The sequence below is a fragment of the Colossoma macropomum genome, unplaced genomic scaffold, assembly GCF_904425465.1.
Source record: "Colossoma macropomum unplaced genomic scaffold, Colossoma_macropomum, whole genome shotgun sequence".
Lineage (NCBI taxonomy): Eukaryota > Metazoa > Chordata > Actinopteri > Characiformes > Serrasalmidae > Colossoma > Colossoma macropomum.
The window spans coordinates 26,008,710-26,030,495 of record NW_023494795.1 but is presented as its reverse complement, the minus strand read 5'-3'; the positions used below and the strand labels follow the sequence as shown (position 1 = coordinate 26,030,495).

General features: G+C 38.3%; 2 protein-coding genes across 3 annotated transcripts; both read right to left on the bottom strand.

The window, feature by feature from the left end:
- Positions 1-2,296: 2,296 nt before the first annotated feature.
- si:dkey-12h9.6 (macoilin) lies at positions 2,297-16,197 on the bottom strand. The gene is made up of 11 exons (XM_036582020.1): positions 16,012-16,197; positions 13,488-13,629; positions 12,752-12,878; positions 12,367-12,490; positions 12,015-12,184; positions 10,288-10,735; positions 9,481-9,639; positions 8,305-8,475; positions 7,908-8,034; positions 5,036-5,210; positions 2,297-3,187 (listed from the first exon to the last, which is right to left on the bottom strand). Exons 1-11 carry the CDS (start codon positions 16,086-16,088, stop codon positions 3,000-3,002), a joined length of 1,908 nt encoding a protein of 635 aa, XP_036437913.1. The 5' UTR covers positions 16,089-16,197; the 3' UTR covers positions 2,297-2,999.
- A 1,827-nt stretch (positions 16,198-18,024) lies between these two features.
- On the bottom strand, positions 18,025-20,510 carry gtf2h5 (general transcription factor IIH, polypeptide 5). Of its 2 annotated transcripts, none has more exons than XM_036582019.1 (3): positions 20,469-20,510; positions 18,784-18,867; positions 18,025-18,677 (listed from the first exon to the last, which is right to left on the bottom strand). In XM_036582019.1, the coding sequence occupies exons 2-3, from the start codon at positions 18,816-18,818 to the stop codon at positions 18,497-18,499; spliced, it is 216 nt and encodes a 71-aa protein (XP_036437912.1). In that variant the 5' UTR covers positions 18,819-18,867; positions 20,469-20,510; the 3' UTR covers positions 18,025-18,496. The 2 variants fall into 2 exon arrangements, with proteins under 2 accessions (XP_036437912.1, XP_036437911.1); XM_036582018.1 differs by having other exon boundaries at positions 20,465-20,483.
- Positions 20,511-21,786: the final 1,276 nt, after the last annotated feature.

Genomic DNA, 21,786 nt, shown 5'->3' with positions numbered 1-21,786 from the left:
CTTCTGCTTGTGAGTCTGTCCTATTTTTTGAGTCTGTCCTATTTTGTTAGTCTTCTATAAACGGAGCTCCTGTTAAGTCAGCCTAAACTCGTCAGCAAACCACCTTTAGGCCAAGGGTCAGTTATTAGAGTCGTTTGAAAAGCATTTTATTACTTGTTCCAAAAAAATATTGAAAGAAAAAAAAAAACAGTAGCCCTTGCACAAATGCACAATAAAACATCAAAACTGATCATCATTTATTATCTTGTTATTCAAAAAACAATCGTTACATAACTCAGCATGCAGAACAACACAATTCAATATCTCATTTTGCTTCAGGGAGAAAAAGTACATCAAGCCAGAAAAATAAATATCTCATTAAAAAAACACCCCATTGACACATAAAAAGGCAACAGGTCCATAAACATGAAAACCTACAAACATTTTTGGGAGTCAAATCCTTTACAATGTGTAGAATGTAAAAAGGAATACAAAACCGTACAAAGCACTTATATTCACATAACTGACAATAGGTATTGGCTTTTTATAGAAATGAAGTCTGTTTAATTTTGAATATTGTATTGAGGCACAACATCATGAGCCACTGGGGCTGTTCTTGTCATGAAAATAGTCATGGCCTCTGAACTTTACCTTAGCACATCATCAAGATCAGGGGAATCCAGCTGTGGTCTTAGATAGGACTGAGTATCAAAATTCAGTACTTTTATGGTACCAAAGGAATTACTTCGATACTATCAAGTATCAAAAATTTCTGTTTTAAACAATACCCAAGCAATCTCATCAGCAGCCATAGGCCAATTAACAGTAACACTTTATTTGGAGTCCTTTGTAGATGATTAATAACCTCTTAACAGATTTTCAGTAACACATCAACAACATACCAGTGAAGATATCTTGTAGATGTTCTGTTGATACTTACATTAAGTAGATGTATTGTTAATACGTTACTAACATTACGCAAAACCCAACCTTACCCAAAACATGACCCTTACCTCAACCTCAACCCAAAACCTAATCCAAACCCTCGTTTGATTTTGACGTTACTGAGAGTCCACTGAGTCCTTGTTTCACCTAAAAGGACCATTCAAAATAAAGTGTCAACCGAATAACATGCTTGTTCTGAAATCTAGAGTCCTGATTGGATGTCTAGATTACATTCCTTAAGCATGTAGTTAATGTCAGCGCTTCTTGATTTGTCTCATCTGTTGCGGTCAGTACCCACCTGCAGCACTTTGCACTCATTTCTGAGTAAAGCAGCACACTTTCATTTTGTTATATTTAATGAAGGTATTAGAAAATGTTCAATACCAGGATATTCAGTAATCACTGTCGAAGTCAAGGCATTGCTGTTGAGATCAGAAATTTTAAACGATACCCAGCCCTAGTCCTGGAGGGTCGCAGTCTAAGGAAGTTTGGCGATTCCTCTGTACAAACACACCTCATTAAAGCTGCACGATATGTTGTTTAATCATTATCGCAATATTGGCCTTTCCTGTACAGAAGGCTACGCTATGCAAATGAACACAAATTTATTTGTGGGCATTCAGTTCTAGATGGGTTTCAATGGGTGTTTTGGAAAAAATTTATACATTCACATGATCCCACAAATGTAAATAATTACAGCAGAACTGTGCTGGCTGCCATGTCAAAGATTCACAAATGTGCGTTTTAATATATTATATATTATATTGCATACTGCAATTACGATATGATCATAATATGGTATTTCATCCATATCGTGCACCCCTACTGGTCATTAAAGGGCCTATATCCTTCTTTTTTTTCTGGCATTTATTTTTTCCCTGAGGTCCACTTTCCTGAAATCTCTGGATTCATGTACCAAAAACAGCCATAACTAATTTTTAACACCATTCTCTAAACTCTCTTTATTCCTTAGATTAGCTGTGGTTTTTGTTACTGTGTCTTTAAGACTAATACATGTAAATGACCTCTTTTCTTATTGGCTTCCCCGTAATTTACCTCATTCAAAAAGCAGTCCGGGCTGAAATACTCCTTACAACTTGAATGTGAGTGGGCTGGGCTAACCTGCTGCTGTAGACTGAAAGAGCTTACATATCGCTGCTGTCGGAACAAAAACTTGTTTTTTTTTACATAATTTGAAAATGCCTGTTGGTCTTTACATTGTGTGTAAATTTTATGAAGGATGGACCAAAACAAACCACCCAAAATTACCTGAAAAAAGTCTGGTTCTATTGACTTACATGAAAAATAAAGTATGTTTTTTCCATCTCCAGTAAAGTTATTATTTTGGAGATAATGAGGTTTTGTTGCAACAGCAGCGATATGTAAATGTGTTGGTTTTCATGACATCACGAAAACAACAAATTTAAAATGGGTTGTTTTTACAGCTTGATTTCCATTTAAGGTCTGTATGGACTGAGGAGTGAATGGTATGTTTTTAATCCATGTTTACAAACTATATTAAATTTGGTTTTCAATGAAATGGCCCTTTAATTGCGGAGTTGCCTCAGGCATGTTTGATCAGGCAAATCACCAAATTGTGCTGTGCCTCGACCTTCCAGGTCTGCAGTTGGACTCCCGTGATCTAGGTGGTCTTCACAAAGCGCATCTTGAAATTTCCACAGACTGACAAGTGAAAACCTTTTCTGAATGGCACCTTGCTGTTGTAAAGAGCAAGTCTGGAGGTACCTGTGTTAAAATTTTTAAAAAAGGTCAGCGTTGCTTTCGTCTGTATACTTCTGTAGCACCACAAATCATTTGTACAATCAGCTTTGTGTTCTCAAGAACCACTGGCTCCAAGAAAGGTCATCTAAAATCTCCTCACTGTCTCAGGGTTGTAAACTTGACACAGCTCTAAGTTTACTGGAGGCTGCTGGCATTGTCAGGGAAGCCCAGGCACACAGCCTGACTGACAATCAAGACAAAATGTGTCGCCTTCCGTTTGGACTGTCAGAACGAGCTGATCAAAAACAGCTTCAAAAAACAAAAGGCCTCCGTTTTGTCTCAGGTCACTGTGTCTATTTCTTGAGACACTGGTACATGAGCCCTCGGGGGTTCAGGACGTAGCGCTCAGTGTTGAGGAACTTGAGGTACTGCGGCATGGCTGAGCGTGGAGCTACGTAGGACATACCTGGAGCAACTGCCATAACCTCAGCAATCTTCTGCTTCATCTCCTTGATCTCCTGGTCCTGCTTCACAAGTTTAACTGCAGAGAGAAAACATTCAGGCAAAATGAGCTGCCGAGATGAGTGATAGATGATCTCACTGCCATAGTAACAATTATTCAAATGGGCTTTTTTGCGCTACATTAAACACAGTTATTAACCAGCAGATATTATGTTTGTCATTAGCTTGTAAATGAACCATTAGAAGTCGCAATTATTGAGAACAACAAAGAATGTTTTGTATTTAGTTCATTTTCTAACTCATAACTCATTAAACAGGCTGAGAAAGGGACCTAGTGTCCATGCTCTGCCCACAAATCAATTCTTTCTTGAACAAGCTTTATAGAATGCTGGAAAAAAAATTCTTCTCAGCACAAGAAACTGTAATGCATAAATTTAGTAGGGATGTACAAGTGGGAAGTGACCAATTTGGAACTGATAGATTTTGCACAAAACATGAAACTGGCAGCCTGCTTATTTATTTTGCAGATGTGTTACAATTGTATAAGGTAAATAAGTGCACTTGCACTGTATTTAAATGCTGCTACTACACCTAAACCAAAATATAGCATTTTATTTGATTCAGGCAATTTAAATAGGCAAATGATTTAAAATTGGAAAAAAAATGTCATTTTGGCCCATTAAAGAATAAATAATGCTGTTTATATTGCAATTAGCCTAATAAAATGTATCAAAAAATGTAATAAAATAAAATGCAGTCAAAAATTTGCCACCAGTCAATCTGCCTGTAAAGAAACTGGAATCAGCCATAAAAATTTAAGATTGGCATGGTGCACCTGAGAAATGTAGTGTTATTCAATTCAAATGATATCCTATATGGAGAAAGTCAGGCTGTTCGAATACTACAGGTGTAGAAATTTGTTTATTTATTTATTTATATATTTTTTGGATTTTAACCCAATTATCTCCCCAATTTAGTCGTCGCCAATTCCACCCGCTAGTTAGGAATCCCCCACTCACACGATACTATCAACACTAGGAGGGCGAAGGCTAACACAGGCTTCCTCCGAGACCTGTGAAACCAGCCGCCGCATCTTTTCGAACTGCCGCTCACGCAACGTCATTGGACAGCTGAACGCGCTCGGAGGAAAGCGCCAACCTTCAGATCTGTTACGTCTAACTAACAGCTAACAGACGCCTGCACTGACTAGCATCGCATTAAGTGATGGGGGAGAGAGCGAGGCCAATTGTGCTCTCTTGGACTCCCGGCTACCGATGGCTGTAGCATCACCAGGGATCGAACTCGTGATCTCCTGATGACAGGGCCAACGCTTAGATGGTTGCGCCACTCGGGAGCCCCCCAGGTGTAGCCATTTGTGATATAACTGAGGTGTTGTTAGCATCAAGGAAATTCTGATGTTTCCAAACTGCCTACTTTTGCTTACACAGTCCAGCTTAGCAGCACGCATTTCAAACTGGAAACTCAATGAAGTGTAGGGACTCTAAACAAGCACTGTAGAGACCTGATATAAAAAATTCAAGTATTTTGACCAAAAATTAGACTGTTGGAGAGTTGTTGAGTTCTGCACTGCAATTTCTCATTAGGTTGTACTGAATTTTGTAAAGCTTGTACTACCTTACAACAGTTGCTACAAAAAGACATGTTTATGGACAGAGCATGGCTAAGTCAGCTCTGTCAGAAGTGGGGAAATTCCAAACGGAGATATTTCTCTATGATTGTAATTTGATGAAAAGTTGAAACAAATTGAACAGACATAACCATGTAATTTATTCTGGAATTGCATTTAAGTAATTATGTTAAGTAAACTGAATGTAAGGCAAAATCACAATAACTTTAGTCAATAAATGTAGATGTGAATCTTAAAACACATGTTTAAGTGAAGAAAAAGGTTTCCTGTGACGCTGACCTTGGGCTATCTCCAGCTGTCTCCGGGCGTCCCCCAGAGCGGAGAACAAGTCCAGTTTGAGGCGAGTTTCTGCGCTCAGGTTGTACTCTAAGTGCTGAGCTTTGTCCTGCAAGGAGGAGAGCGCTGAGAGCAAAGCGTCGGCTTCCTGCTCTGTGCATTTGTGCTTCTGGAGACTCTGAGGACAAGCAGGCAGACAGTGCAAATCAGACACACACAGATCTAAAGCCCAAGATGGATTAGCTGTACCAGGGGAGGTACTGTAATGTACGTGATTACCAAGGAGATTTATGAATTTAGTCCTCTACAAATCTACACATCAGCCTGACCGTAACAATAGTGAAGTAATTTTAATCCAGCATGAATCTGCAGTGTGTGTAGTTTGTACAGTCTGACAGTAATTGTGGAGTAATTTTAATCTAGTGTGAATCTGCAGAAGCAGAGTGTGTAGATTTCACAGTCTGAAAGTAATAACTGTGAAGTGATTTTAATCCAGTATGAATTTGTTGTGTGCAATTTTTACAGTGAAGTAATAGCTGTGGAGTGATTTTGATCCAGTATGAATCTGCAGTGTGGATAGCTTTTGCAGTCTGACAGTAATAATTGTGGAGTGATTTTAATCCTGTATAAATTTGCAGTGTGTGTAGTTTTTACAGTAATTGTGGAGTTTTCTGTAATTGGCTGAACCTGGCGCTCCTACAATAACAGTGGCCCTGTTCCAATTCTCCTCACACTAATGGATTAAGTGACATCACAACTGTGATGTCACTGCTATTGAGTGTTGTGTCATTGACTAATGCTGACGTGAACATCCAGGCTTTCTGTGGAAATCTGGGGAAACTACATAGATACTTTATCTCATACTAATTACATCACAGAGCCTCCTCTGGTGAAACAAATCTTACAGATCCAGCATGTTTTAATCACTTAAAACTGCCTGGCAACTCATCCTGAATTTGGCTTTAGCCTTCTACTGATCACTCTGGACATTTGGCCTGCAACTGGCACAACTGTTGTTTTCTTAAGTATCAAAATGTGTGGAGTTGTAAAACTGAAGTCTCTGTACAATCAGAAACACAAAACGTTTCAAACGTTTGTCCAGAGATGAGTTAGAATGGTCATAATGTGTTTGTGCTTTGTAAGTTCTTAGAAATAAAAATCAATTTCAGACTGAATAGTGGAGGAAATGCTAGCATATGTAGCGATGCAGGATGGGCAGCCAGGCCAAACTTACGGTATTTTACATTTAATGACCCACTTTTCACTGACCCCAAACACACGTTAGTTCCATTAGTGTTTTTCTCCAAGTGTTTCATTTGAAAAGCATTTCGTTTTAGGGTCAGTGTAGCAGTACTGAACAGTGCAGGATGTGATGTGAAAATCCAAATGCATCCATTCATAAAGCAATGAGTTTTAAGCACAGGAAATCTGCAGCATGACTGTAAGCGAATTTATTTGAGTTTATAAAACGGATTGTTCTGGTCATAAAATCTGATTGGCTGAGCCGTGTTCGAGGCCGTTGTAAAATCCACGATATACGCACAACTAAGACCGCCTAACAAAAGAGTATTTCTTAGCTATATTTTGCACCGTTGGGGTGCAGGAGCCAGTATTTAAATTCCTACGTATTCCATTCCTGACTGTAATACACAGCGATGGGCAACCGACCATTCTCCTCATTCATCAGTCCATGGTTGCTTGGCAACGATACCATACTCTAAAGCAACTACGATTCTTTGGTGAAATACTTGTTTATGTCTATTATTATTAATAATAACAAATTGTTTTCTGAACAGATGTGTATTTTATGAGATTTTATGTTGGCCGCCGTTTTATAAAAGCAATAAGCCACTTGAGGCCAGGCGTTACTGCGATTTTATCATGGGAAGGGTGTTCTTAGGCATGTCACGAAGATTAGTGCCTAAAACTCCCTTCCCTGTGATAAAGTCACAGTAATGCATGGCCTCTAATGGCTTACTGCTTTAATATAGTACAGTACTGTGCAACTGTTTTAGGCACCTAAGCTCACTGTTTAAAAATATTTATATCGCCAATAAGTGTGTTTTTACAAGTAAAATCACCATGTTTCATTAGATTAAATGCAAATAAACATAAACGCAGTAACGACTAACAAGACTTTCTTGCTTTCAGAAAAAGTTACTTTTTAAACAAAGTTTGATCCCAGATTTCTGCTGGACGTCCCCAGACACTGCATGCATTTATTAAGTTCCTTCACCAGCACACTTAATACTTATTGTATTGGTATTATTTGTATATAGTCTTATATTAGTGGTTTTAGGAACAAATAAACACTTACCTGACTACAAAAACAGCTTTTTTTTTCTCAGCCAGGTGTCTAAAACTTTTGCACAGTTCTGTAATTCTCTACACTTTTGAAAGAATATGTAGCAACCCTATGATGGTCCTTATATACTTTTCCTATTAAATGGAAATACATTAACTATAAGCCTATTTTGCTTTGAGACAGCTGAATAAGCACTTTACAAGCCAACTATATGCAGTTGACACAGACTGTTACAGTTTCACTTCATTGCAGAACAAAAAATAAGTTTTAAAATTTTTCTGAAAGCATGCTTTATGTGCACACAATACAAACACCAACACTAGAAACTCACGGCACAAACAACGTGAAATGAAATCAATCAAAATCAAAAGCACTGCACGAAAATGATAATGAAACCATTGCCTCAAAAATATCTAACTCAACACAAACAGGCTTAAAATCATTCAGACACCAAGTCACCAATATCCACAGATGTCACACACGCAGGATGGGAACACACAAAACCACAAACGAAACATTACAACTACTCAGATGTGCTGTTCAAGGTATTTGTGAACCACAAATTTTTACCTCCACTTCTTTTTCTAGAGCTAGCACTCGATTCTCTTTCCCCTGATAGTCCAGCTGTAGTTGTTTGTACTCTGTGTCTAGATCTCTAGCTTTTTTCCTTAACAGCTGCGTTTCAGTGTGTTCCTGCCTAGTAGATGGGAGAAAATACAGCAGTTTGAACCGACAGCAAAATCGCTTCATGAACTGCTCTGCACACATTAAAGAAAACTTTATTCACAACTAAAACGACAATGCCATCTTTTTTGAGAGATTTTCAAGCGTATTCAGCAAAGCTCGATTGCAAAATGAAAGGAGGGTAGGAAAAATCATTATGGACAAGCAAATGAGCAAGCAGCAGTTTTATAAACTCGTAACTAGTCTCTTTGTGCACTGGTGCATTCATTACACTGTTTCATACCTGTTCGGTGCGCTGCGAAGTAGAAAGGCTGCCTCATCGAATTTTTGGGATCGAACTTCTGCAAGTTGTTTTTCTGTCGCCACTCTGCTCTCTGTTTCTGCTCTAGCTCTCTTCTCCAACATGGCACAGTTCTGTTTGTCCTTCTGCCTGGATTTTGTTAGATACTGAAGCCTGAAAAAGAGAGAAAAAGAGATTAGGATGCACAGCAGAAGACTTTATCAGAAGATTAAATGAACTGTATGAAAAAGGAAAGATGTGAACACAGCTTACTGTGCCTTATGGGCATTTTTCATTCTCTCCTTTTTTTTTAACTCATAGAAATTTAAAGTTATTATTTTAGTTTTGCTATACTATTCAAATAGAATTGTGTAATTACACGCTTAATTAAACAGCACAGTAACACAATTACACTTATTTTTCAATGTACATACTGTATCGACAGATTTTGTCTTTTTCCATTTGTTTTAATGTCAGGAAATGACAAAAATGTAGCAAAACTGTAAAGGATGTACTTTCTTTCCACAATACAAGACTGTATATATAGCAAAATTCTAAAAGAGTGCTTCTGTCGATTCTTCCGCAGTGAGAAGAAAATTCAACACTATGGGTCTGAAAGGACGTGTAGCTGTCAAGTCCTTACTGAGAACAGCAAATAGACAACAAAGCAGCTGCTGGTGTTCTCAGAACAATGGACACCCCCAGAGTGCAGAGCTCAACATTGCTAAATGGCAAAGGGTGGACACACTAAATACTGAAAAAACTGAAGTTTAGTTTAGTTGATACTTCTGTGTAATTTTCTTTTAAATATGTTTTCTGCTTTTTTCATGATAATGAAAAATTAAAGACCTGCATTGACCAAAAAGTAAATGCACAAAGGGTGGCTCTGAGTTTTGCGCAGTGCTGTATCTCCTCTTTTGCTTACAAACAAACACAAAATGGAATGAAAGCTTTGAAAAAACTCTGAGCTTTTAACAGAGTGTATCTGCTTGTTTTTCTGTTTGAAAAATAATTCAAACAGAATTACACCACCACACTTTTTATATTGCAAGCAGCAAGTATTAAGAGACCAAAACACCAGACATGAGAAGCTGCTGTAAAATATGTATATGCATCAGTTAAGCTTAGCTTCAGTGGACAGTCTCTGAGGAAAGCAAAGCAACATGTAAAAGAGCTCACTTGTTCTGCAGAAGTTCGTTTGCGTGTCTGAGCAGTGAGACTTCAGGCCGCAGGCTGTTCTCGCTGTTGGTGAGGTTACAGATGTGACTACGTAACTCCTGCTCATTCTGTTGGCTCGTCTGCAGCTCCATCTTCAGTTTTCTCATTTCTTGCTCCAGCCTTCAGCAGACACAAGATTCAGATAAAGAAATTAGGTCTTAAAGTGCATCAACACATTATGATGAATTACCATTCCATCTTATCCCAAAGCTACAGGATGGAGCTCCATATCCCTCTAGCTGATGCTTGCCACAGGACATGATGAATTAGACTCGTGCGGCTGCCCCTTAGAGACCCACTCTATTGTAAATGCTTTTCTTGGTAGATTATACAAGCTATGTGTGTACAATTGAACCCTATATTAGCAATGAGTGCACATTATCACTTAAGAAGAAGTGAACTGTCTAGATACTTTTGGACATATAGTGTAAAATACTGTGGACATATAGTGTGTCCAAATACAGTTTTGATATATACTATACCAGTTTTTTTTATTCCAATACCAAAACAGCTCGGCACATTGTTCTTGGTGTATATTTTACTGTGTAAACAGTTTCTCCACTGACTGCATTTTGGACATTCAGTGTATTTCTACCAAAATGATATTAAAATAATTAAATTGATTCAGGATTTAATGATGCATTGAGCAATTTGCTAATAAATCATTAATCATTGAATTGTTGTGAAGTGAAGTACTCTATTTACTCTTTTAGATTTACATGATTAGATTTGCTTAGGAGTTCAACTTTAAAAGAATGTACACATTACTTAGATATTTGTTCAGCATGAGGATTTTGAAGACTCTGGATGTTTGAGCTCCTTTCTGCTGCATCTGCACTGGAGCTGATGGCTTTGGGAGGTTTTTGCTTCCTCTCCCCTTTGCTGGTACTGATGCTCACGGAGCTCCTCTGCACTTTAGCCTGGGAGGTCTTGGAGGCTTTCTGAGCTTTACCACTCGAGTCCTCCTGAGGTAGGTTTTCAGGGATGTCGGGCAAAGGCGCTGAAGCTAAGCGCACTTCAGCTCCATGTGGCTTGGACCCCGGAGGCTGAGGGTTGGGGTCTCTTAGTGTCTTTGTGTCCCCAGAGTCTCTCTCAGCCCTGCCCTGAAGTCTGCGGAGCTGGAAGCAGTCCTCCAGGTCCTGCTTGTCCTCCGATATGATGGCATCATTTTGACATTGGTATTGCATGGGCCCTGGTTTGGTCCTCCATTTGGAATCTAAATACAGAACAAATCATTTTAAGATGTGTGTGTAATGGTAATTGCATTTTCTAGTTTAAGGAAGGACATTAAATCAGTGTTATTTTAAAGTATGATTTTTCAGTAAATTAGAAAATCTTTTATTATTAGTCTAATATTGGGATAAGGATAATCACAACCAATAATTTAGTGCTCCATTTGTGCTCATGTATGCATTAATGCATATATAATCATGGTGAATGGGAATTTTTGTTCTTTGTTCTAAATTGGCAATCTTGTTTCCAAACTATCTTTACTTTTTGTAACTAACAATAGGTCATACTGACATTAATACTGCACTGTAGCCTGTGCATGCATAATGACAAGTGTCATGACAGTAAAGCGTACAGTCAACCAAAGCTTACATGTAGACTGTAAGAATGTGAGTGTAAAAATTACCACTAGCTATCTGGCTAATAAACAAAAAGATTTCCCTAAACATGTGATAGCACCCAGCTATAACTTGTGTTTGTGTTTTCCTGTAAAACTTATACTTGTCTTTCCTTTTTTCACAATTTTTTCTCAACCAAACCAACATAAACACATTCATTTCACATTTTGTGTGTTGTGATACGATATGGAGCATAACTGTGAAAATAATTGCTTAAATAAGCTTAAATAATTGCAGGTGTCTCATCTAATTTTGATCAGGTAATTATGTAATATTTGTAACATGCCTAGCATGGAATAAAATTTTTCGGACCACGTCATATATCTTTACATATTAATGTCACATGCACAGGCTCAAAAAAGAAGGACCAGATGGATGTTCAGGTTTCAATTGCAAAATTAATAGTATCCTGATGAAGAAATGATAACAATAGTAGATAATTCACTTACATCCTCAGAGGACACTTCCTTCACCAAGTTTTGACTGAGTTCTCTTTAAACATACTGAGTTCTCTTTGAACGTGCTCGCAAACATCATACTCATCCGCTCGGGGAAAGGGTCCGAAGCACAGCCACCATTTCAAAATGTTGCATGCTATTAAACATTTTCACCAGAAAGATCTCCAAGATCTCCAGAACATACATACTGTAGCTTTAAATATCCTGTGATACTGTGACTATGTGATATATTTCAACACTGTTGTGATACTGAGTTTAATCAGTACTGTCCTGCCCTAATATCGGCCACAACAACATGTTAAACATTGGTTATGGTCATTGAACCAGACATTCAAAATCCTGACCTCTGCACAAAGCTTTCTACAAGACCAAAGGCAAAACAAATGGGTAGAAGAGAATCTGTCCTTGCCTTCCACTCCCAGCTTTGGGTAGAGTTGTGTGTATGGAGGTAGGGACTGTTGTAGGAGATGCATGTGCAAGTCACTGTCACTCTGAACCGCTTTTTGAGTGCGAAGTTTAAAGATGCTAGAAAAGTAGCATGTTGCATCAAATCCCATGTACACCAGTGGATACCCAATGCTGGGAAAAAAGAACATTATAATTGCGTTATACAGATTTAATTTACATCAGGTACATTGCTGGAGACGGGATTCAAGAAACTATAGTATATACAATGTCAAGACACAATACTATCTAAAACATTAGCATGCATTATATATATAATAATCTTTTCAAAAAAAATTTTGAAAGGCTGGACCTACCAGTGTGCAGCGAACAAGTGAGATAGGTTGGCATATGGATTCTTAAGGTCTCTCAACCTGAGAGAGGCCTCCGTATATACAAGGAGAATCCATAAGGTCACAGTGGACATACAGATGCCCTTCTCTGAGGAAGGAAAGAAAAGTTGCAGATATGACAGTGATAATAGACAGACATCCCTATCCATCCATCCATCCATCCATCCATCCATCTTATCCACCACTCATTATCCCATAAATATCACCTGAAGTCTGCTATGGGTATTAAATAAACTGTATTCAATAAACACATAAAAAATTAATTGTTACATTTACAAAGTTAACAGCTGCATATTAAGGCTAAAATAACAATAACTGTCAAATGACACTAGGATATTCCTCTGCTTACCTGTGTGCCATATGTAGTTGAGTAAGACATATGTGCTGGCAGCAAAAAACAGCCAGTGTAGAGGTACAAAAATTAAGCAGAATATGTCCAGGGTAAACGCTGCACACACAAACACGACACAGATAGCCTAGAAATGAAAAAGACAGCCATCAGCTACCAAATATATTAGTAGTAGTATATTAAGGCTGTCACTGTGTTAATAATTAAGTTATTTACTGATTATTCTGATTGTTAATTGAGTAATAAAAGGCCAAAAAACAAAATGAGGCCAAACAACTGAACAATGATAAATGATGCATAGCTTTTCAAAGATCGCAAACACTTTACCGGAAAAAACACAAATGCTATATGGTGAAATGCATATAAACGAGTGTGCCCATCAGTGAACTCATCAGAAATCAAAATATGCATTTTCAGCAGTCAGTTTGCCAACTTCCCAGTGCTGATTCATCGATATAGAACTTTTATCAAAGATATGTTAACAGTTCCATGTATTTACAAACTGATTTGATTTTGTATTAAACATGCTCCAAAGAAACGTTCACTGCAAATTCACAATCATGAGCACTCAACAAATACGTAGTTTTTAAAGCCTCCAAAATCTCATAAAGTGTAAGTGGTTTGAATAATGTCATGTTTACATATACACTTGTTGCAAACTGAATAGTTCATTAATAATTGCCATAGCTGGTGCTGCTGTGGGGTTTCAGTAAATTCAGCAAGTAAAATAGCCTACCAGCCCATGACAGTGGAACGTGGTGTAGACGGTTCCAAGGAAGAGCCAACAAGGCCACAAATATTCCAGTCTGAACTCAAGAATAAAGTCAGCCAAGAGCACCAGGATCCAGACTATCATGAACTTCAGGAAAGAGTACGCACTGAAAGCAGAGAGAAAAAGCAATTTTAAATTCAAGGCTAAAATAAAGGGTAATAACAGGGAATTTGTCCCTCTTTGCTGCAGTAACATCCTCTACTCTTCTGAGAAGGCTTTACACTAGATGTTGGAACACTGCTGAGGATTTGATTGCATTCAGCCTCAAGAGCATTAGGGATTTCAAACTCCACTCCAGCTCATCCCAAAGGTACTCCATGAAGCTCCATCACTCCAGAGAAAGCAGTTCCACTGCTCCAGAGTCCAATGCTGGGGGCTTTAAACCCCTCTAGCTGATGCCTGGTGTTAGGCATGGTGACCTTAGGCTCATGTGCAGCAGCTCCAGAGGGTCCCATCACATTAATAATGCTTTTTTAAGTAGATTATACAAGCTTTGTGTGAATTACTGAATGCCTGTGTCAGCAATGGATGTGCTTTAAAGAAGAATCTCACTGATTTTCAAAGTTAAGTAAACAGTTAAGATGTAAACATCAAATCAGCCCCCAAAGAAATTTCTCGGGTTGCTGACATTGAGACCCCTTCTTCACCACTGCAAAGAAATATGAATATTGAAATATGAAATTTCTCTATAAGGAACCATTTCAAAACAAACCGCTCTGAAAGACTCTGTTTACACATCAATCACTGAAATGCTATTGAATTTTGAAATATCTGTGGAATTCTGCTTTAAAGCAGCTGAATTCACTGTCTGGTTGCATTTGGGCAAACAGTGTATGTTCATAAAAGATGGATATTCTTTCCTTAATCTGTTAAAGCATGTAAAAATAAAAGCAAGATACACCTTTGGTTTAGTAAGGTTTAGTTGCTTTTATTGCATTTACGTATTTATCTTGGAACACATTCAAAATTAATTTTCTTGTTCTCCAACAAAATTTACAAGGCACAACGAACAAAAACAACGTGTGCCCTCCTCACTGTTTGCTGACGGCAGCCATTGAATCTGTCTTTCCTGAATGTAAAGTAAACGGACCAGATTCCTCCAGCTTAGGATTCTTTGTTTACAGTTAAAGGACATTTAAAAAAAGCTGAGACATCGATTAAAAAAAAACACAGCATGCCTATATGAACCTTTATAGACGTTATCATAATGAATGTACGGCCTATTGTTTTCATTTCCTTTGTTCTTGTGCTCTGCCTTCAGCATCCTTTTGTGTTTGGTAACCATGGCAACGTCTGATTTCCTCAGCTGCATCAGCACCAAAAGCAAGAAGGGCAAGGAGTCCAGCATAGTGTGGTCATTACCTTCTTTAACACACTTACTCACTCACTGGACCTGGTCACTACCTGATGAGCGGAATCAGATGTGTGGGTGAACAGAGAAAACAGTCTGGCTCTCCAGCAGCAGAGCTGGACACTGACCTGACGCGTTTGCTATTTATGGAGCGTGAAAGATGGAAACAACTGTGATGCTTACATAAACAGTTTACAAACATGTTTGATACGATATGCTAATAAGACCATCTACGACACTACAATAAATAAGAGCCCTGGGCTTGAGTCAATACATCTCGGTGAGGCAAAACAAAACACAACAAGGGTCATCAGTGCGCTCCTCCGCTTCTGATATCCCTCCTTTCTCATTTCCAGCTCTTACATGGATCACAAAAGACCCCAAATCAATCAGAAAACCTCGACTTGTTCTTCTTTCGTTCCTTTGTTCATTCTGTCTGCATCTCCGATGCACTAAAGACATTAACGTCTAAGCTCAAGCGCTTTCGACTTGACGATGTGGTAACAATAAAACTGGAGCTTACAGGCTAAAAAAAAGCAAAAACATATTTACAGGCATGTGATATGCAAAAGGAGAACAAAGCAACCAACGTCGATGCTTAACGAATTTTCCGTTCCACCTTAAATGGTCCAGGCGGCAGAATGTAACTGCCGGACCATTTAAGGTGGAACGGAATATTCAAATAGGAATAAGAAACTAACTTGAGTGTGGTTAAGCTTGTGGAGAAGCTATGTTTGCTGTAAGGCTCTTTTTAGACGAGTGAGTCAGGCCTCTTCACTGGTGATTCGAACAACATTAATCGATAAAGGTCGACTGTAGTCACTATCAGGCTGCTAAGCGGGTCATGTCGAAGCTAGTGTGCTGTTATTAACGGACCTACAGCGAACTGTGAACAGAAAACGAGAACAACAACACGAGGCTCAATTTGGCTTCCTATTCTGAGGCCTGAGGCACCAGAACGTAACTGCTGCACCATTTAAGGTGGAACGGGAGAATTCGAACAACAAGCTGGCGAAGAAGAAGCTTCAGCCTCGTAACAACAACAACAACCATCACCATCACAAAAACAACAGCATCCTCCTCCTCCTCCTCAGCAGCAGCAGGCTCGCTAAAAGCAGCGCCGTGTGGCCGTCTTACCTCTCGGAGAGCTTCTCTGTCAGTTTGAGCTTCTTCATTTTCCGCAGCTTGCCGATGTCCATGCAGCGTTTCTTCATGTTACAGCTTCTGTTCCTCCTCCGGGGGGATTCAGTGCGTGAGATGGGAGAATGGCGCTGTGGAGACAGGTAGGTTCATGTAGAGGAACCTGAGGAGGAGGAGGAGGAGAAGGAGGAAGAACAGAAGGAGGCGCTGCTTTTGTCCATTTACTGGATGTGGACGGATACACAACACAGCCACAGAGAGAGAAAGAGAGAGAGAGAGACGAAGGCGCGCGCTCGACGTGAACTTTCACGCGCGCACGCGCACAGATGAATATTTCGTGTTGTTTTGTTTTACCCATTTAAAAAAAACATGGTTATTCTGTATAGAACCATGAACACCCAAAGAACCATTTGCATGCTTAAATGGTTCTTTGCATGGTGAAATGTTTCTTCAGATTGGTGGAGAATGTGTTAGAACCTTTATGACAAGGGTTCTGCATAACACCAAAAAGGGTTCTGGTATTGTAACAAGCTTAACAATACAAGAACCCTTTCTGGCGCCATATTGAACCCTTTTCATAAATGTTCTACGTAGAACTATCTACAACACATTCTTCATCAATCTAAAGAACGCTTTAATCATGGAAATGGTCCTTTGAATGTTCATGGTTCTATATAGAACCTTTTGCTTTACTAGAGAACCCTTGAAGAACCCTTTTTGGTGCTATATAAAACCATCTACAACACATTCTCCATCAATCTGAAAAACCATTTCACTATACATAAAGAATCATTTAAGCATGAAATGTTTCTATGTGGAACTATAGAGCTTTATACTAAAGAACCCTTGAAGAACCATCATTTTTAATTGTGTATGGAATCTGCAATTTTTAATATGAGACATGCAATTTGAACAAATATTAGTACTACTAAAAATAATTCTGCACATTCTCGAAATTCTACTGTGTGTAAGAATTTGGTTCTCAGTATTAAGAACTACATGACTGTCCCCAATTCATAGTGGGAGGAACAATGTATACCAGTATGAATTGAATATTATGTGCGAATTCAATTTCTGCTGAATTAGATTTATTTCATTTTATGTGTTAATTAATTTTATGTTCAATTAGATTTCTTTGTACTTAAAAGATTTTAATTGTTACATCTATCATGAAATAGTTATGTATGAATACAGATTTTCTAGGGTTGACTCCATTCATTAAATACACCCCCCACACACACACACACACACCCACATATACACATATATATATATATATATATATATATATATATATATATATATGTATGTATATATAAAAAAATGAGTCTTTCTTCATCATTATCAAAAATAACACATGAACATATAAATAACAATAACAGACAGGAACTGTTAAATTGTTTTCATCTCCTCTTCCACTGCAATGACTCCGCTACAGATTGTCTGCAGGAACAATACTCTGCATCACTTTAATCATGTGACATCACAACCGCAAAAGGTTCAACCCGGTTTGTTTTTGCAAATGGATGGACGTGGGGAGTGTATGTTTTTAATCTGTTTACAGAGTAGATCAAACACTTCATAGAAAAAAAGGATAAGGAATATTTAGGTTTCCTTGATATGGCCCCTTTAAAACAAGAGAGCAGATCGTCCTTCAGAGGGAACAGCTGAACTGAGGTAAAGGGTGTGTAGTACATTAGTAATATCATATGGGACTACGCTTGTACACTGTTCACTAGCATGTTTTCTAGTTTTTTGCCCCTCATTAATCTCTCTTCCTATTTTTTTAGGTGTAAAGCACTGCAGGAACCTCCTCCTCTCAGCTCTTTAGTCTAGCTGAATACTGCAGGATGCCAATCATTTTGCATAGCCTGATAATTTATGTCATCCACATACTCCTGCTGACTGATTAGAAACAGACCCAATTCAGCATCTTTCAGACTGATTCCAGAGCTACAGGTATACATTCAAAGAATAATCAGAAGCAAATAATGTACAAAGAACCTTTACTTGAGTATTATAACATTTCCTCTCAAAGTGAGATTTATTTCCTCTCTTTGTGCAATAAATCAAAGGAAAAACACAAATTAAAGCAATGATCATATTGGAGAGAACTGCTGTTCAATGTGATTTATATTCTCACAGCAATTGAAATAAATTATGATTTTATCAGATTTCTTCCTGCAGTCATTTTAGATCAAAGTCATTCAAATTAAAATAAAAGCATTGCACAGTCATCCGTAGCACAAGTTTGTAATATGCAATAGTCAAAAATGGGAACGTTCTGCATGGACTTGTAAACGACTGAACCTGAGAACAAATGGATGGACACAATAAACTACACAAAGAAAAATCTTCGCCTGCTTCTTGATTGGTTTTGTCTCAGATGTTTATCACAGAAAATATGCTGACAATCCAGTGCCACTCAGTCTCAGTCATGTCCACGGACAAAGACAGCAGAGAAAAGTCAAGATGTCAGAGCTCATTTCTGGGTGATGGGGAAAGAGTTCTGGTCCATGAGCTCCCCCACTTTCTCCTGGAGTATCTGCACAACTTCAGCCAAAATAAAAACGTGTGTGTCGTCCAAGTCCTGAATAATAAACTTCTTCCCCAGTGCTGACGTCTCATCCAGATACAGGAGGAACTGCTTCATGGCAGGGTCACTATGGGTTGACACACAAATATAATGTGAGCTAAAAGTCAAGCAACCTTTGTTTACAATGCCATAAATAACAGCTACATCAGTGTTTACAATTAGAAAGGGCTCACCATTCCACAAGAACTCCTTTCAGCACGTTCACCATCTTTTAAAATTATGGAGCAACTTCCAAACCGCTGAATAAATACTCAGATCTACAGGGGGAATAAAGAAAACATTGTTAAAAGGAAATTCCACTATTTTTTAAAAAATAATTCTGCATAATTCAAAGGTTGAGGTGTAAAAATGTCATTCAGAGTGGTTAGATGTGAAATGTAACAATTACTAATTACTAATTAAAACAATGTCTTAGACATGAGGCAATATATTCATAACCATTTAAAGGGGAATTCCACCAATTTTTCAAAATTTCTGTATAATTCAGTTCTTGAAACAGAGTCATTCAGAGTGGTTTGATGTCAAATGGTTCACTGTAGAGAAACTTACAGACACTGATTTCTTTACAGTGGTGGTGATAGGAACCAGGTATCGTTGTCTACAACACAAATATAGTTACTTTATTTACTATCCACTAGTGACCCTACTCAGGTCTTCTGGGTTTTTATGTAATGTTGATAGCAAACAGTGCTAAATCTGGAAAAAAAAAAAAAAAGTTTTTTTTTGGGGATTATTTTGCCTCACAATGTCCTACGTGTACCCCTTCGCCATGAATGGACTGAAATAAATAGATTAACATACATTTTATGTTAAGTTTTATCATAAAACTACCATAAAACAATGTGTCATACATCAGGCAGCATATATCTAATAATCAAATCAAATAACATGCCTTAGTATGTAATAAGCCAGGGATTTTAAGGGGCTAAACTCTTCAGATGTGAATTTGTGTATATGTACATACATACATTCATGTACATACATATATATATATACACACATCATAGACATGCACACGCACATACACATACACATTCAACATAAGCAAGATGTCTATGATTACAGAGTCTTAACATAATTAATGGCCTCAGTCCAAAAGCGAATCGTTGCTGCCTTGGCATTATAAAATCTGGCAGTTGTCCGTTCTAGAATAAGAATGTCCAGAAAATATCCACACCATAACTGAGATAAAGAAAGGTCAGGTTCAAACCAGACCTTCAAGATTGATTTCTTGGCCGCAGTTAAGGCTGCCATCACGACCTGGATTACTTTGTTTTCGTATTTCATTATGCAGAAATCTGGTGGAATTACACTTAGAAGTCTTACTAGATTTAAGCAAAACAATCTGTTTCCCACTAAAATAAAGCCTCTAGAGTGGCTCCAGTGGAGCCCTGACCCCCTTAGCCATGGTCCAGTCACAGACAGCTGTGTGGGGCGAATCCCGTCTGCTTTTACTGGAGTTCACGGCTTTGACTCCAGTGTTTGTCCAGAGAAAGACACCATACAACAGTTTATACACGATGGCAGCATATGAACATTTCAACATTTCATCTCTTTTTCGAATTTCCCGTTCCACCTTAAATCGGGCAGCAGTTACATTCTGGACTGAGGCCTCAGAACGTAACTGCAGCCCCAGTTAAGGTGGAACGGAAAATCTGAATAAGAAGCCAACTTCAGCTTCGTAAACCAGATGATCCCACAACGATAATGAGAATAATAATAAACCTATCCGATGCTGCGCGGCACAACTGATCACCTTTAAACACCACCCACCCGCACCTTCCATATTACTATCTATATCCTTTTGGGCTGCAATATTGTTTGAAAACGTTTTACTTTTTGAGCAAAACGTACTTACACAACACTGTCCTCCCTTTGTTGCTTTCTGGCACTAAGTCGTTTACGTTTCTGCAGCGACAGCGCCACCTGCTGTAGTGGAGTACAGACATGAAAGGAAGGCCTATATGAGCCGCTACAGGAGTCATTGCCAAATAGACAATAGACGTCCTTAATAATAAATAATAAAAACGAAATTAAAAAAATAAAAGCTTTCTACTTCGTTTCACTGTGTTGATGTGCTTGATGGACGATGTGTGGAGAAAGAAACAAATGATCAATGTTGAATAAAAAAAAGATCAGGTTTTGAGTTTGGCTCATAGATGTGCTAAATGAGACAAAGGACATAAATTTACATAGTGTGGGGTCGTAACTGCCACTGTAGGGGGAAAACTGATAATAATATTGTTCACAGGCTGCTAGATATATAACAGTAGGGTAACAATTGCTGTGTACTTTCTCCATGTAGTTTTACTTTTCAATTGCTGTATGTAGGTTCTGCCCAGCTGACACTGGTCCCTCCCCCCACCTGACTTGTCAGATCAAATTTTCACCCCTGTCGACCACTCTCAATCTAGCAGTGACACTGATGTGAGTACAAACCCCAAGGCAAGAGCCCACACTTCATTTCATTTTCAGCCTAAATGGCCACTAAGTGCCAGTTATTCATTTTCTTCTTCAATAATATAACAGAACATTACTCAACAACTAAATATAAACCATTTCAGTATTTATTGTGTCCACCTTAATTATAGCTTCTATTCTTTTCAGGAGACTCACTTTGAGATTTTCAAAGAAATCTGCAGGGATGTTTTTCCAACCTCCAAAGTTCAGTCTTAAAAGTTGGTTGCATTTTCTGCTTCTGATGATTCAGGCAATCTCAGACACATTCAGTGATGTTGGGGTCTGGACTCTGGAGTGGTCAGTCCATTGTTCTGAGAACACCAGCAGCTTCTTTGTTTGATTACAAGATGTTCTTCATTTTGTCTTTTTCCTTTTCTCAGTAAGACCTTCATCGCAGCTACACATCTGTTCAGACTCATAGTGCTGAGTTGTCTTCTCACAGTGAAAGGATGGACAGAAACAACTGTGGATTTTTTCAGATCTGAAGCAGCTGGATTTTCTCCTCTCTCTCAAAGATGAAAGCTTTAAGTACTGTTCATCTGAAGGGGACAGTTTTGGTGGTCTACCGGGTCTTGCACGGTTGTTAGGAGTCCTATTTTCCCTGTATCTTCAATTATTTTCTCTGGATTTGGAAACTCCTTGTTTCATGTAATCTCCTGAACATGTGGCAGTTTTGACTGGAAATTAAATAAATGCAGGATGGTCACCTTCAATTA

Bases quoted from the DNA above. Each gene is read 5' to 3' on its own strand.
- si:dkey-12h9.6 (XM_036582020.1), bottom strand. From the start codon at position 16,088: ATGAAGAAACGCTGCATGGACATCGGCAAGCTGCGGAAAATGAAGAAG. The intron at 13,630-16,011 runs GTAAGACGGCCA...CTCTGCTTTCAG, and splicing joins ACAGAGAAGCTCTCCGAGAG to TGCGTACTCTTTCCTGAAGT. The intron at 12,491-12,751 runs GTAAGCAGAGGA...TTCCTTCCTCAG, and splicing joins CAACTACATATGGCACACAG to AGAAGGGCATCTGTATGTCC.
- gtf2h5 (XM_036582019.1), bottom strand. From the start codon at position 18,818: ATGGTGAACGTGCTGAAAGGAGTTCTTGTGGAATG. The intron at 18,678-18,783 runs GTGAGCCCTTTC...GTCAACCCATAG, and splicing joins AAAGGAGTTCTTGTGGAATG to TGACCCTGCCATGAAGCAGT.